A 16707-nucleotide genomic window follows, 5' to 3' on the forward strand; every position below is an offset into this window, starting at 1 on the left:
AAGTGTGATTCTGCCCCTCTACTCTGCTGTCACAAGACCTACCTGGAGTACCGAGTCCAGTTCTGGGCCCCCAACACAAGAAAGATATGGAGTCATTGGAGCAGGTCCAGAGGAGGACCACAAAGATGATCAGAGGGCTGGAGCATCTCCCCTAATGAGGACAGGCTGAGAGAGCTGGGGCTCTTCAGCCTGGAGAAGAGAAGGCTCTGAGGAGACCTTGTAGCAGCCTTCCAGTATCTGAAGGGGGCCTGCAGGAAAGCTGGGGAGGAACTTTTCGTAAGGGCAGGTAGCAATAGGATGAGGAGAAATAGTTTTAAACTGGAAGAGGTTAGATTTAGACTAGATATCAGGAAGAAATTCTTTACTGTGCGGGTGGTGAGACACTGGAACAGGTTGCCCAGCAAGGTTGTGAATGCCCCCTCCCTGGAAGCATTTAAGGCCAGTCTGGATAGGACTCTGAGCAGCCTGGTTTAGAGAGAGGTGTCCCTGCCTATAGCAGGGGGCTTGGAACTAGATGATCTTAGTGGTCCCTTCCAACCCAAACCATTCTATGATTCTATGGTGGCTTTTTTTCTGTTTGTCTGTTTTTTTCCTGCACTTTCAATCTCTTTTTGAAAATAACTGCAATTCAAACTTTAAAAAAAATATTATCCATGCATGCTTACTAATAAATGCTTCCTCTGGCTGTACTGTTGCATGGAACTTTTATTTTTGTTCAAAACTGGAGCACATTATTGTTTTTGGTTTTTTTTTCTTTTTACATAAAGACATTTTGTGTTCCTGCTGCTTAGTTTGTCTGCTCTTTTCTTGACTTTTCCATGGTCTTGTGGATAGAAGTTATAAAGGAGACAGAAACAGATAATTCCACTTAAATGCCTAATGAAGCTGGGGAGGAGAGGAAATAAAATTACGTTTGGCCAATTTATAGCAATAGTACCATATTCTGCAAGAGCAGAATTTCTCAGTGAGAGACCACAGTACTATAATTTCACTTCTCCAAAAAAAGCCACCCTATGAAATTATTCATTATTACAACGGAAATATCTATTTCATGGTTTCTTACATTCTGGGCCAACACTTGCTAAATTGTTGGTACTAGCACAATAGGCAACTTTATTGCAATGCCAATTTTATAGATCAACAACGTAAGTTTCACAGTGTAAGTGGAAAAAATGGACATGGGAAAAATACAAGTGGTTGCATAACAAATATATCCACTGCATATGTCAGTGTTCCTGTGTAGACCTATGAGATAAACAATAACTACTAAGAACCACTTCAAATACATATAGTCCCTGAAGTCTGAAGCAGTGTAGGTACAGCCCACTGGAAGACTATAAACCAAGACTGTGGGGCAGACTCACAGGCACTATGCCGCAGGCTGAGGAATTTGCATTTCAGAGTGCCACACAGAACACTGAAGTTCTCTGTAGTAACCAGAGCTTGATACTGAGCTCCTATCAGAAGACTAGATGACCAGAAGTTTTGTATGGATCCTCATTAAACAGAGGAACCAGAAGAAAAAGTACTGGGACAGGCTGGGCTCACAGTCTCTGAGCCTGAGACTGCTCTCAGTGGCATAGATAACGAGATAATGCTGAAGTCACTAAGCAACCAGGGCATCTAGATGTTTCTACGTTCTTGGGGTTACTTTGTTTTTCAAATAGCTCCCAACAGAAATCAGTCTTTCAATGCCTTCATTACGCTCTTATACAGCCTAACACACTGACAATGAACCTACAATTCTAGAAATGGATACTCTTCTCTCAGTTGCACATCTGATTTTTTTTTTTTTTGCACCATTGCTTTTAAAAATTATTTATATTCTACTGTATTAATAAAGAAAGAAACAGTAATTGCTTGCATCTCAAAAATCATGTGCAATATGTTTTGAAGACACGAGGTACAAATTTATACTAGGTCTTCTTATGTTGATTCTTACTAGCCTTTGAACAGATCAGAATAATAATCATTGTGAACATACCAGCATAATAATCATTGTGTGACACAACATATAAATCATGTCCTTCTCTGGCTTCTTTGTCTACTTCCGCAAAAGTTTTTGGAGGATTTACAAGCTCTCCAGCTGATATATCTGAAAAGTAAAGAACATATATATGGGTTTATTGTTGGTTTGTTTTAAAATTTGAAACAGTATCTGTTGGAGAAGATGCTAATACTATGGAAATATGACATTTTTCATCATACTTCCAGAAAATCAGTAAAATCAATAGGGATCTTGTAACATGATAATATGAGAATAGGGCAAGAATCACAGAAACTGTGAGATGAATGTAACTGTTGCAAAGGGAACACATATGGTGAACACATATGTGATCTGCTCACATTTATGGCGGAAAGATTGACAGGTCAAGGTAATACATCATACACAGCAAAAAGACCTACTAGTTAGAAAATGTTCTCAGATGTCTGTCTCTTTATCATAACTGGAAAATATCAGTACATTTTTATGCCGTTCAATATCTTTTATAATGACTTTTCTGCTAAACCAGAATTGTTGGAAGCATGCAATTTAGGCTAAATATTAAATTGTATATTATCTCGTCTTTACAAGAAGTATGTTTTAGCATTACTTTTTCCTACCTTGGACAGTTTTTGTTCCAAATGTGGTATTGGTTACATCCAAGCCCTCGGGTAACATAGAAGATTGATCATGTGACCTGCCCAAAGGTGCTTCGCGATTACTAAAGTAGATTGCTTCTTTTCTGTCTTGTATTTTTTGTTGAAAATTAGTTTTTGGAAGTGGATTTACTAATGAAGCTACCTAAAGATGTCACAAACAACAAAAGAGGCAAGAAAACCAGCAAATTTTAATCATTCACACATCAGGACAGCTACCCCCTCACATCCACAAGAACAGCAGATTGATAGTAAGTCCTCTAAAGACATTTTAGATTATTAGACTCATAATTTCATCTAACAAGTTGTAATACAGAACTGTATTGTTAGATAAGGTTATTAAAAATCAATGCTATGCTAAATCTCCAGCAAAATAAAACACAGACTCTAAGACAGAGCTTCTTAATTTTATACCAGATTTTTCATTTGTTGATAAATAAAATTTCAGACTGCAGTTTTTCTGCTTTTAATGTATATTAGAAACCATTGTCAAATTACAGTAAGACCAAACTGAAGTGTGAAAATGATATAACTAAAACATATTTTGAATGAAGTCTCCTAGTACTCATGAGGAAAGACATTCATTGTGTAGTGGTTAAGTCTATTCACTAAACATCTACTCCCAGTTCTGCCAGTGCATATTTTAAGATATAGACTAATACTGCAATCCAAAAAGAAATACCAACAGAAAGGACTTCAGGAGGGTTTCTCAAAGACTAACACTAAGTTGTCTCCCCAGAAGGTTTGGGTCAATAGAAATTATTTGTAAGCTTAGGTCAACACAAAGAGAAAAATAAAATCTAAAAAAGTAAAAAAGGTCCAAAAAATATCAAAACGGGTTACACTGATCTTCTCAAACCATTCAATTTTTCAGCCTGGCCACCAAAATAATGGGGAACCTGAAGAGGATTTATTATTAAATATTTGGTAAATGTTATATAAATATATATTGGATAGGAAGAAAAAAAGAAAAGCAGTAGTAGATATAGTGATCCATGCTTAGAAAACTCACTGACTCCAACTCTTCCTCCAGTTAACATTTAATTAATAATAAAAGTAAAATGGTCTTCCACAGATGATACAGACTAAACAAGTCAATCTATTCAATGTAAAACTTCCGAGGAGGTACAGTACGAATCTGATTTTTTTTATTATTACTGTTATTTTGGATATGCCTAATGAATGTACTACTCAATACCCTCAAATATCAGATCTTAGGTTTTCCAGCCTGGAGACTAAGCCTATAAAGTGACCTAAGCTACTTTTGCCTAAGCTTCCTCATTTGTTAAACTGAAAACTGTCAATTTACAAGCCCTGCTGACAAGACATATCAGCAAGTGTTTTTTACTAATAAACTGCTACTCTCAGAAATTTGAATATTATCTGATAAAATTAACAAGAGCTTTTCAGTTGTTCGATTACATCTTACAAAAATAATTTCTGAATCATACACATAAAATAGACTGACAAGTCCAAAATAGTACTTTTTAACTAACAAAATAACTTACAACTCAAAGGTAAGAAATAATACATAAAAAGTTGCTAAACATTCTCTGATAATGGTCCACTTGCTAAAAGCTCAACAAGAACAAGTACAGTTTGTGTCTGTATTTAGAAATGAGGAAAACAGCAATATTTTTGAGCAGAAGACAGTTAAATGTTGAAATACAATGAATAATTCATTACTCACTGCAAGTTATTTGATAAAAGTCAGTGAAGTTCAACTGTTTCCCTATTTCAATCAAACTAACTAAAACCTATGAACAGACCTCAGAATTCAGATAATCCAAGTAGCAGTGAAATGCTCTATGAAATCACTCAGCTATGACTTTATCTCCAACGATGAAGGAATCACTTGCATTTATTAAGCACATTCTTAAGCAGTTCATTCCCAAACAAAAGTAAAGAAATCACATTCTTACAGCAACTGAAGAACCTGATGTTATGCCGTGTGTCAAGTGAGCTGCAACATCAGGATCATCCGCTTTGCCATAGAATATTCTTTTAGCACCAGGAGCTGGATTTGTCGTATTTCGAAACTTTTTCACAATAGCTGGAGTGACAGGCTATATATAAGGCAAAGAAAATTACAATTTTACAGAAGATTTCCGTAATACAATAACAAAAAGAAAATGTACCGCAGCCAATTCAGCGCAATTCCACAGATGTAAGAGCAAAATAGAAAGATGTTTTAGGACTATAACACATGCCTGAATTGCTGCAGATGCTGCTATTCTGAACAAAAGTTCAACACAACCCAGTCTAAATTTAATCAAATCACCAACAGAAGTCAGGAGAGAGTACTGAAGCTTCACCTTTCTGGTTTAAGGCTTTAAAGTGGATAAGAGCTTCCTTACATATTTTATATTTACCAACTTAAGAAACATTTAACCTAATCTACAACAATTCCCCCATCAATTAAGCAATTTCAGAAATTACTTCAACCACTGTCTTGGGTTTTTTTTTGTTTGTTTGGTTGGTTGGTTTTTTTTAAGGCATTCATTTAAAGGGAGAGCTGTCAGTGATGGGATGCAGTTTCTAACTCTTCAGGGAGCATGGAGAACACAACTCTAACAGGGCATCCTTGATGAAGGAGAAGGTCCTCTATCAGAAATCATAATAACTCCTCAAAATAATCACTGTAATTGTATCTACAGAGAAAAACTGTGGTGTAAAATGATCCTCATTAATCCTACTTAAGAGTGTATGATGAATTTCATAAAACATACAGACAGAAAAAAAAATTAGAAACTTTTACGTTCCTACCACCTAGTTTCTGTGATCCCTTTAAACAATGGGTATTAACATTATATATATATATATATATATATATGAAATTAGTAGTTTCTGAAGATAATGGCTGTAGAAAAATATGACCATAGTTTCACTGATGTTCTTTATTTTAAAAAACAGCATAAGGTAGGAGAATAACAGATAGAAGTAACAGATTTAGGGCCTGGCTGAAATCATTAATGGCATCACTGGCACAATCACTAATGTGAAGTTATACAGAAGCTTAAAAGCGAGCATCTCAAAAGCACACTCACCCTGGGTAAAGCTTCAGTGAGGCAATGTGCAGCTGTATCACCAGTTGGAAACAACTTCCCAGCCTAAGAAACACAACCAAAAAAAACCAAGGTGTAATCAAGCCAAACGCTCCAACATCTTGCACAAGATGTTGTCTAACTGTCCCCACTCTGTTAAAAAGGAGCCTCACGCTCTATTTTGGGGGTGAAGCAGGACTGCAGTGAGAGGAGACCACTGGCCCCACCAGCTGCCCCTGTTTCAGCTCTGCAACCAGACTATGACCCCGGTAAGACATAGAGAGCATGCAGGCTTCACTCACAGCCAAGATGTGGGGAAATCTGTCCATGAAACTCCCCTGGTAGACAGGCCGTGGTGGACCCGCCATGGTGCAAGAGGGGTGGTTTAACCGCTGGCCTGGTAACGGTTGTGGCCTTGGGTGGCACCACCAGCTTCTGCCACACCTCCCTCGCAGCCAGCGCACACTGATGGCCTCCTGGTCTCAGCTCCTCGGGAGAACACTAACACAAGTATCAAACTTGCCCTGTAGCAACAGATACAGATTATTTCTGAAAAGTAGCTTAGTTAAGGCAGATCAAGTTTCACTGTTGTTTAAAGCTCCCCTGCTTTCAGAAAGTCTGATTTCCTCTCAGTGACATTAGTAAACTCCCCACTTCCTCCCAGCAAAACATCTATATTTAATTGCGTCCTGTTCCATTCTCTATCCTCCTATAATGGCAAAACCAATTTTAGGTAAATGTACAGACCTTACGTGTAATTAATTAACAAACATTACCAGCTGTTGCTATTTTAGTCACAGCTCTAACATTTATTTGATAAAGACGTTAATTGAATGCTGAGGTCTGAGAAGCCTGTCCTACAGAGGGCAGGTAGGAGGCTGGCCATGGCTCCTCTGGGGTGAACAGCCTGCCTGGTGTCAGGGATGTCTGGCCACCTACTCCAGTGATGTATGTCCATGGTGTGATCTGTGAGCACAGCTTAATATTTTCCAGGTAACATAAGTTCTCAGCTCTAATTTAGCTGTGTATTGCAAACCTATACACTAAAATGAGCATATACAAAAAGCTGAAACCAGGACTTGAACTTTCATTGTTTTATGTGTTTGCATTTCTGCTTAGCTTGTTCTCAAGGTATTACCACTTTGTATGTTGCTACTTCTGATTTCTTCTATTTTACAGTGTTTTTCCCCAGCAGGTGGCCACACTTTCTAACTGAAAGAATCCCTTCAGCTTTGCTGGAGTGGGTTGCATTAAAGGTGGAAAAATAGTGCCTGGCAATGTGAAAGCAATACCTACTGCAGAAACAAGTAGAGAAGTCCCCAGCTTTTTCTGTTTTGTCCCTGTGTTTTTAAACAGAGAATGAGGATCCCTACGAATCAACTTGAAACTTACTAGCAATATCTGTCCTTCTTGGAACTATCTTCAACACAACTCTTAGAAGCAGATCCTGAACCTCTTTAGACTGCAAATCTGCTTTTAAAACTGTTCTCCATTGGTAGTTTATTTGTGAAAGAGGGTGATGCCTCACCAGCTGCTTTCTGTACAGGTGCCAAAGAAAACAGGAAAACGTTTTTATCTACAGGAGCTACTTCTATCATAAATTATTACAGGGGGGTCCATAAACCTTGCTAGAAAACAGGTTACTAGACAGACAGAGATTAATATTTCCCTTTCACCTGCATTATAAAATATTAAGCTGAAAAAGGTACATACATATTTTCATTGCCTGTCAGGAAAAAAAAAAAAAAAAAGAAAAAGAAAAAGAAAAGTAATATTCTTCAAAATGTCAATCTTGGGGTCACAGAAATGAAATTAATATAGTACTGGATGAATTTGGAGAGATTTTGCCTTTATATGAATTGCCTTAAAGGTAAATAGGATTCACCCTATTAGAAAACAGGCTAAGTGCATTCTCAGCATTTTATGGGTAGATACACAATAGGAGAAAGAGGCAAAACGTCACTTTTTTATTAACCTATTCTCAAGGTATTTTCCTAAATCCACAGAGCAGATACAAAATGTGAACTCAAAGTTAAATGTATCCAACACAAGAGCTGTCCCTTCTCCCTATAATTCATCTTACTTTAGGAATCAATGTCATATTCATACTTAGATAGATTGAAAGTTAATTAGTGTGTAGGTTGAAAGTTTGCAGGGTAGGAAAGATGTATAAATTTTAAGAATAAGCTAATGAATTAACAACAAAAAAAACCCCTCCATTTTAGGAAAAAAAAAAATTCTTCAGTCAAATTGACTCAAAATGACTTTGTCATCTCCTAGATTAAAAATAATACAAGCTCTAGAGAATTCTGTTTTGGAAGAAATCGAAAAATATATTCCTTTCTACAGTAGCACTATTCTTTTTGATAAATAGTGCTTGTCATCTGAAAGTTTCTATTATGCACTGACATCCAATACCCACAGTACCATGCCCTTTTTCTGTCTCCAACAGACTAAAACTGAGGAATGGAAAACACCTAAAATCTTAATTTCACTTTCTTTATGAAGCACAATGATCCCACGTTCTACAACAGTTCTCAATCTACGGTCTTAGTACTTAGCTTTCCCTAACTTTGTAAGTGTCTGAAGGCCAGAGAACTTCATGTAAAATGCTTCAAGTTTTGTGAAACTCTTGGTGGACATTAGCTATGCTAATATTCTTTACTACTGCCATTGCTTGGTTACATTTTTTTTTAAATTAAGCCATTTACAGATAGAAAATTACTACTTTCTGTGTGCTGTATATATTCCATACACTACACTATGACCAAAACAATGGATGTAAAGAAAATGTACCCAAAGAGAAGAAAGGCAGAAGAGAGGATATTGGAACACGTGGATATATAGGAGGAGGAAAAAAAACCAAACCAAAACAAACAAACAAACAAACAAAAAACTAAGGAAGTGAAACCAGGATGAAAAATCTAACAATAAATAGATGATGTACATCCTCTGAAGTCAACTTCTACTTGTTATTACCTATCTATATTTAAACATTAAAAGCATGAATAGAGCACACTGTTAAACTCCACTGAGAAATGAGATCATGACCTATCGACATGATTTATTTATTTATTTATTTTTGTTTACACAATCCAATGCAAAGTCCCACCTTTCATATTTTAACAATAACATATCGAAACAAATAGGTAAACATGATCACTGAAATGGCTAGCCTGACCATTTCAGACCTGTTCTTAAATTGCTGTTTAGTTCAGCCTACAGTAGAAGAAACTCATCTTCACCCATTAACATTCATGGGTTCATTAACTCCAAAACATGGTAATGAAAATTCATTTAATTACTGCTCCATGCTCTCTATTTCATACATTCACAGTGAATCTTTGCTTATGTCAGCTTCAACCAGCTGTGAATGACTTGGGGTTTCACAAAGCAAGAGAGAGAGACTGCAGGTCTGTGTTGCAGCCATAGACAGTGGGAACCTCATGCACATAACATATGCTTTCTAGGAGCACACCAGTATCACATGTAGTTCTACTGTTGTACACAGAATGCTCTGAAAGTAATGCCTCTTATTTCCGTGCAAACTACAGCAGATACTACAAAGAGTATAACAACACTGTTTGATAGAGCAAATTCTCAGCTACAAGACACTATTTTTCAACATAGTCATCACCATTAGCTATGCATATTTGCCAGCAATGAACAAGAACCTGCATGCTGTGCTTGTAAAAATCTGCAGCAGTAGAGGTGACCCATTGTCACCACTGCTGAAACATATCACCCACTGCCTCGCTGTGCTCTCACCCACTGCTTACGTTGATGAACGTCAGTTCATTTTTACATCAAATGGTACGTCAGATACCATTTTTTTTCTGCATAGAGGCTTTCAATTACAAATCTTTGCTTCACATGCATTTCCATGTCAGACACCAAATTGTCAGATTGTGCCTCTGCTGCCATCAGTCACATGACAACAAAATGAAGCAGGATATTGGTGGGAAGGTTCAGTCTTTACTGCCATACCACCAACATCCTCCTGTGACATCATGGGCCAACATAACAAACTAGGAAGCATTACTTTTGGTGTACCTTAGTATATTTTTCCTCCAAAACTGTTCATTTCTGTACTGGCTCTGGCTAGGATGAAAACAACTCTTTCTCACGTGTTCCAACTAAAGCATAGTTTGAGAGGAAAACACCACTTAATTTTGATTCAGTATGTCCAGTGATGGATTTTCTAAACAACCTTCATGAAATTGTACAAATGATTAAACATCATGAATTATGAACTTGTATAATTTCCTGTATGCTTTGCTTTTGATTTCTTTCAAATGCCAACTACAAAACCTTGATGCATCTGCTAGATTGAAGAAATATTTACTGTCACCCTTTTGTTTCCTAAACAGCTCACTTCTTAGTCCCACACGTGGGACCAAGTGATTGATACGGTCACTTGTGAGGTTCAGCACATCTTCACCTCTTCCTCTATGAGACAAGTTTTCAAGCCTTTACAGCCATTCTTACAGGTCTCCCCTGAAGCTCCCTCTAATCTTTCAACATTCTTCCTTAGTCTCCCCAAGGCAGTAGTCATGACCCAAGCCTGCTGGTGTTCATGGAGTGTTTGGACAAAGCTCTCAGGCACAGAGTTTGAATTTTGGGTGGTCCTGTGTGGAGGCAGGAGTTTAACTTGATGATCCACAGTGATCCCTTCCAATTCAGGACATTCTGCAATTCCATACACATCAAAAAGTTATGCAGGATTGTGAGAGCTTCAAACACACTAGTAACACAAAACATCAACGATGGATGCCTAACAGCCTCTTGAACAAGATGTATCACTCAGTGTCTACATGTATTACTAGCAATCAAGGCTTATTCTGCCTTCACATCCTGCCATCTTCAGTGTCAGCACTCTCACAATACTAAGCCCCACTCTAATTTAAAATATATGTGGCTCCTAGAGGAGAGGAAGAAGATGCCTGCTCGATGCGAAAGCCTATCTCCTGAGAAGGAACAGGAGGCATCAGCACCCAAACACCCTCAGCGCTTTCATTAAGGAGGGGGAAAAAAAATGGAGGAGGAAGAAAAGGGAGCAATGGGTCACGTGACTTGCAGGCGATCCGGAAGCGTGCGCCGCGTGCGGGCCGTGACGTGGCGACAGTACCGGAAGTACGTGTGCGTGTGTGTTTTGGTCGGGGAACAGGCGGCGGCGGAAGTCGGCGGCGGCGGCCTCTGGGTGAGGCCCGGCTGCGCCCCCGCCCCTCGCCCCCACCCCGCGCCTGCCGTGGAGCCGCCTCCCTGCCGCCCCCTCCTCCCGCGGCCCTGCTCCGACTAGGCCTCTAGCCCTACTGGCCGTCCGGACGGACAGACAGACGCACAGACAGACGCTGCACCGCCGCCACCTCCTGACTCCCCATCCTCCCCTTCCCCTGCACGGCCGTCGCGGCCTGGCCAGGTGAGGCGGCGACGGGGCTGGTGAGGCGGGGGCCGCATCGGCGGATGGTGAAGCTCCGACAGTGCCCGATGCGGGGTTGGGCTGCTCGGGCTTCTTCCCCTTTCGCCGGCCGCCGCCGCCGGGCGCTGCGGGCAGACTGGGCGACAGGGCGGGCTGCCAAGGTGGGCAGCCCGGTGGTGGAGAAGAGAGCCTGAGTTCTCTTCTTCCCGGCTCAAAATGGCGCCCCCGATTTTCCCACTTCCCCTTATTCCTGTGCCTGGAAGGGAGCTGCGGGGGAGGGGAAGCGGTGGGGCTGGTAGGGCCGGGGAGCCGTGGCGGGGAGGGGGATCCTCCACTGCGATTCAGCGCCGTTTGGTCCAGCTGCGAGGGAAGGGTTGTGCCCTCCGAGTTGTGCGTAGAAGGGTTGAGGGCGGTAGAACCCTCGCTTTCCCTTTCGTTTGCGGCTGGAGAAAAGCCAATGAAGAAGGTGGGAAGTAAAATACTTAGACAACGCGTCGCCATCCAGAGAATGCTGACAGGCCTAGTGGACGGTGTGTGCACCGTCTGAGTCTCGGTTGGAACTAGAGGTGAAACTGGAGCACTGTAGAAACATATACCCTCCTATTTTAGAGCAGAGCTGAACTGTAAAATTATCAAAATGTTTCAAGTAACGGGATCTTGAAAGGCTATTATTATCCTAGGATTTTCTGTGATTCTTTTCAATGTTACATCTCTTTCACAGCCTAGGAATGGAAAAAGACTTAACATCTAACTGAGATAAAATAAATGAGCTCCATCCACACAATATTCAGACTCAATATGGCATCTTCCTTTTTTTTTTTTTTTTTTTTTTTTCCCAGTTGGGTAGTTGTGGGAAGGCTAGGTGTCTTGCCTAGATGGTATTTTTATCATGTAATAAGAAACATCAGTAAAAGGTAGATGTTAGCTGAAGTGAGGTGGATACAGAGAATGATAGTACAGTCATCATTACTTACATTTGCAGTATGATGAACCAGTATGTCTCAAAGCAATTGATATTATATAGCATTTATATGAGCTTATTAAATAGCTGTTGCACTTAATTGGAAATCTATGAGTTTTTTTTGTGGTGACTGTTGATGCGCATCTTTAATTTACAGCTTCATAATGCTTCAGTACAAACTGGAACAAATGTTTAGATAGTTATATGTGTCACTGTCTTGAACGCTACAGAAAAATGGCACAATAATTTTGCCAGTTCTGGAAGTGTGTAACAGAAAACTTTGTTAGCAGGAGTCCTTAATAAGTAAATTTATTTTGATACTGCTTTTTAAAAAAGACAAGGTAGTCCAGTATAACCAAGTTAGACAGGGGTTGCAAGCTCGATGCTGTATGATGTCTATTCATGAAACATCAGAAAATTTATTAGAAATTAGTACAGTATTATGTTCACGATAAGAAATATTATCATTTGCTCTGAAATGTGAAGGTATTTCAAATGATAGAAAGTTTTACGTTTGAATTAATCATTTACTTTTCTTGCGATCTTTGATTATGCACTTAATCACATTCACTGTAGGACCAGTGTTAGCTGTCTTAATCCCTTTAGCAGGCTGGCTTTTGTCACAAGCGTTATTTTGATGCTTCTGTATTGGCTTTCTTGTTGTTTAAAATAGACACTGATCTGAACACTTAAATGACTGAATTATTCCATTAAGTTATGAGTTTGTAGGTCTTGGCAAGAACTGATAGAATTCTGCTTATGAACTCAAACATGAGAAGTTTTACGTGGTTTTCCTTGAAAATAACTGTGACCCTTTTACTCTAACAAAACTCATTAACGAAGACTACCTAGAAGAATATGAATTTGACTTCTAAAGGGATGAGAATACCCAACATCTGGTAAATTACCTGGTAGGATTAACAGAAGCACTTTTCTGGTAAAGCCAGGGCTAGAAGATGGTGCATTTAGTGGATCTTTTCCTGGAGACTTTAAGTGAAGTTAAGAGGAAAAAAAAAAAACAGGTACAGCTGCTAAGCTCTTGAAGTATGTGTTCAGAATTGCCTTGATAGTTATATGTCAAAAAAGAATTGAAGTTGCAGTTTATGAGATACTGAAAGTAACATTCCTGTCTTCTGTGTGGTGCTTTTTATGTGTTTCCCAAAGCTAGTGTTTTACAGATGACTTAAGGAGCTGGAGAACAAGTGTGGTCTGAGTTCTGGAATGTATGTGGGTTCTGTAGCATTGAAATCTACCTTTACATTCTTGTGAGCCAGCGTGCTGAGCACGAATCTAAAAAGGCCAAGAATGTGCTGTAATGGCTGTCATACTTGTACTACTTTAGATTAAGAATATCTGTTGATTCTTCTGTCATGTTTGTCTGATGTCCTTGTGTGAGCCTACTGGACAGTTTCAATGTAATCTGAAACTTTTAAAAGATGACAATTTACATACATGCTTATGGAAAATGATTGTGACTTTATCATAATCAGCTGGATATGCTCTATCAGGTTTTCAGTGCTTTTTTTCTTAATTCTATGTTTATTAAAAACTGTGTGGTACAACTGTGGTAGGTTTCATTAAGTTAATAGACTTACTGCTGCAGCTATTGAGGGAAGGCTGTTTGCAGGATGTTTACAGGCAGGACTTGTTGGCCTTGCAAGTAGTGTGATCTCTGTCATCTTGACAGCTAGTTATTTTTGCACAATACCAGAGTGTATAGAATGCTTTCTTCTGAAGAAGGGGAGGGGTGTGTAAACTTCAACATTTTCTGATTGGACATTTATAAATGACTGATACTTGTTTTGACAACTTACTTCAACCTGGAGTCCTGAAAGAATTTTACAGGGAGTAGTAATAAATATTTTGTAAGTGAATTAACTATTTGGTAATCTCAATAACCAAAGGTTGCAAATGACTGGTTTAAACAGGTAGATATTGTATAGGATAAATCAGTCTTTTCTGTTTTTCTTTTGTACCTCTCTCTCTATATGTAAGGCAGCAAGCAAAAAGATGGTCATAGAGACTAAGTGGATTGATTTTTTTCACACTGCGCATCATCACTTGCTCCAAAGAGTAATTCACTTGGTTTCACTTGGATTTAGCCCATATATTTTAATGCTCCAGAGTCTGGAAGAGCACTGGGTGAATTAAGAATAAAGGTTTTAAAATTATTTCAGGATTATCCAAGCACACTAAAATGCTACAGTGCAAACAGATGTTTTATTTTAAAACAGAAATAAATTAATTGTCTTCATTTTCCAAAGGAAAAGATAAACAAATGGCTAACATTCTGAGCTATCTGCTGCTTTTTTCTTGTACTATAATTAGGGATTAGGGAGAGATTCACTCTGTTGCTGATCCACTTTTATCCAAGTTCTTCCACAACTTCTTGAGCATATTTCAGCAACACATGTGGAAAAAAGTCTTGCCTGAGAACTAATGCACCAGCTGTGTCAGTTTTTATTTACTTTTTAATGCTATAAGGATGTAAGGCCTGATGTTCTTAAATCAGTTGGATCCATTCCTGTATTCTAAAGTATTCAACCATAACAAATTTAATGAGAGGATTTTAATATGTAATTATAGGGGTGGAATATGCAGGGTTTTTTTGTTTGTTTGTTTGGTGTTTTTTTTTTGCTTCATAAAACCTTTCATTATTGCATTATTTTACTGTTGTTGTGCAACTGAAATAAAAATCCACTTATTTTTAAGGATAGTCATAATTATCAAACAGGTCACAATCTCAGGACAGACATGAATAAAAGATTGGAATATTTTATCTGGAAGAGGCTACATTATTTTGAGAAGTATGGGTAAAGGAGCAGCGTGAGCAAATAGGAGCATCAGTAAGGTGTTGGAAATTTTTTTTTGAGGACATATTAAAGTTCTGTTTACAGTAAGAAAATAACAGCTTATTCAAAATGTTATGTTCATTAAGAGATAATACTTTGATTTCTTTATCATGTAATACTTGTTTAAGTTAGATACAAAGGAGTGTTTCAGTGGTGGATTGGGTTCTGCTAGAGCTGTGTAGCTCTTTACAGAACATTCCTCAGAACTTGTGCTGAGTTTACAAAAGGGGTGTTAGGAAGAGGAATGAAGGCTTAGTGTCTGAGGTAGGTGTATAGTAAGTTGGAAGGCTCAGATGCCTGATAGAGAATCATCTTAGCTATGCTTAATGTTTCAAAATGGGAAGGTGGCTAATAATTAAGACTAATGATTAAGATTAATGATTAATTTTGATTGATAAGGTGGTAAATTTACCGTAAGGAATATAGAGTAACAACTTCTCAAAAATAGTAGTTTTACTTGCGTTTTGCAAAGTTAGTATTAAAGCCATTCTCTACGTTGGGATGCTATGCTCCAACCTAGCTTGCTTTTTATTTGAGACAGTAGAAAAGGCATATCCTCAACAAATGCACATAATTCTAGTAGGCAAAAAACTGTGTTGGAACAAAGTTGTAGGCTAAGAGATTTTTTTTAATGAATTACTTTTAAATATAGAAGGATACGGTTTTCTTGCTGAGATTTGAGTAACAATCAGTTAGGTATACTTCCACCAGGCTCACTTGGGATTTTGTTTTGGAAGGGAGAAGAAAGAAAATACAGAAAATACTTTTCCAGTTTTTCATACATCAGTGCCTACCTGTGAAGGATTTAATCTTCACTGTTAAAGTGTGTTAAAGTTTTTACACTGTGTGTGTAAAAACACAAGTCTTTGACTCAGAAGTGAGAACAGCAGGGACTCAATGCTTCTTCATCCACATGAATAAATATTGTGATTTTTTTTAAAGAGTTTACAACAAGAGGGGATAAGTTGAAGGGTTACATTGTTAGCATATGTTCTTAGCAAAGATCTCTTATATCCTAGAAGGTCAATATTTATGTATTTGTTTTGGAAATTTTGATTTATTACTATTCAGTAGATCTCTGGTGGCTTGCACAAAGCAATCAGGAATTCTTAACAGTCAGGAGACTGCCCATTTTCCCATATATGCCATGCTTTGCATTTTCACTTCTAAAACTACAGTTGTTAACTAGAAAAGATACTAAAACTTTGTACATCAAGATCTGTACTTCCTAATACGAGGAAGTTGTATTGGATATGTGTGATAAAAGTGAAACAACAAAGTGTAGTTGTGAAGAACTCAATGTATTGATTGGGTTTTTCCAGTTCTTTTGTTTGTTTGTTTTACATTGTTTACTATTGCTGACTTTTGAGTGGTGCTTAGTATTAGAAAAACAAATCTTTGTTATTTCTTGCATGTTATTGGTAAAATATCAAATGACCAGTCTGAACCTGTTGTGCTGTTATACTTTGATCTTGATGTGTTATGAAGTAAGAGACTGTATCCTAGGCTGCATGAATGAGGGGTGGTCAGCAGGGTGAAGGAGGTGATTGTTTCCCTCTGCTCTGCCCTCCTGACACTCCACCTGCAGTATTGAGTCCAGTCCTGGGGCCTCCAGCGTAAGAAGGATGCAGAGCTGTTGGAACAGCACCAGAGGAGGGCTGTGAAGATGATCAGGGGGTTGGAGCACCTTTCCTATGAAGAAAGGTTGAGGGAGCTGGAGAAGAGAAGGCTACATGTGGACATAATTGCAGCCTTCCAGAGCTTGAGGGGATCTTATAAACAGGAGGGAAA

At 38.5% G+C, this 16707-nt stretch overlaps 2 protein-coding genes across 4 annotated transcripts in view; one reads left to right on the forward strand and one right to left on the reverse strand.

Annotated features, from left to right (window-relative positions):
* EFHB (EF-hand domain family member B) overlaps nt 1–10881 on the reverse strand; it is a 23598-nt gene extending 12717 nt beyond the window's left edge. Inside the window, exons 1-7 of the mRNA XM_425999.8 lie at nt 9738–10881; nt 7077–7222; nt 5987–6208; nt 5688–5750; nt 4563–4706; nt 2605–2785; nt 1985–2095 (exon numbers count right to left, since the gene is read on the reverse strand). Coding sequence (XP_425999.5) covers nt 1985–2095; nt 2605–2785; nt 4563–4706; nt 5688–5750; nt 5987–6052 — 565 coding nt within the window. The 5' untranslated portion in view covers nt 6053–6208; nt 7077–7222; nt 9738–10881. The remainder of the gene's footprint in view (nt 1–1984; nt 2096–2604; nt 2786–4562; nt 4707–5687; nt 5751–5986; nt 6209–7076; nt 7223–9737) is intronic.
* RAB5A (RAB5A, member RAS oncogene family) overlaps nt 6106–16707 on the forward strand; it is a 21654-nt gene continuing 11052 nt past the window's right edge. Inside the window, exon 1 of one of the 3 annotated variants that reach the window (XM_046923168.1) lies at nt 6106–10817. The gene's annotated coding sequence lies outside the window, so the exon portion shown is untranslated. 3 annotated transcript variants of the gene reach the window in all.

The sequence above is a fragment of the Gallus gallus genome, chromosome 2 (assembly GCF_016699485.2).
Source record: "Gallus gallus isolate bGalGal1 chromosome 2, bGalGal1.mat.broiler.GRCg7b, whole genome shotgun sequence".
Lineage (NCBI taxonomy): Eukaryota > Metazoa > Chordata > Aves > Galliformes > Phasianidae > Gallus > Gallus gallus.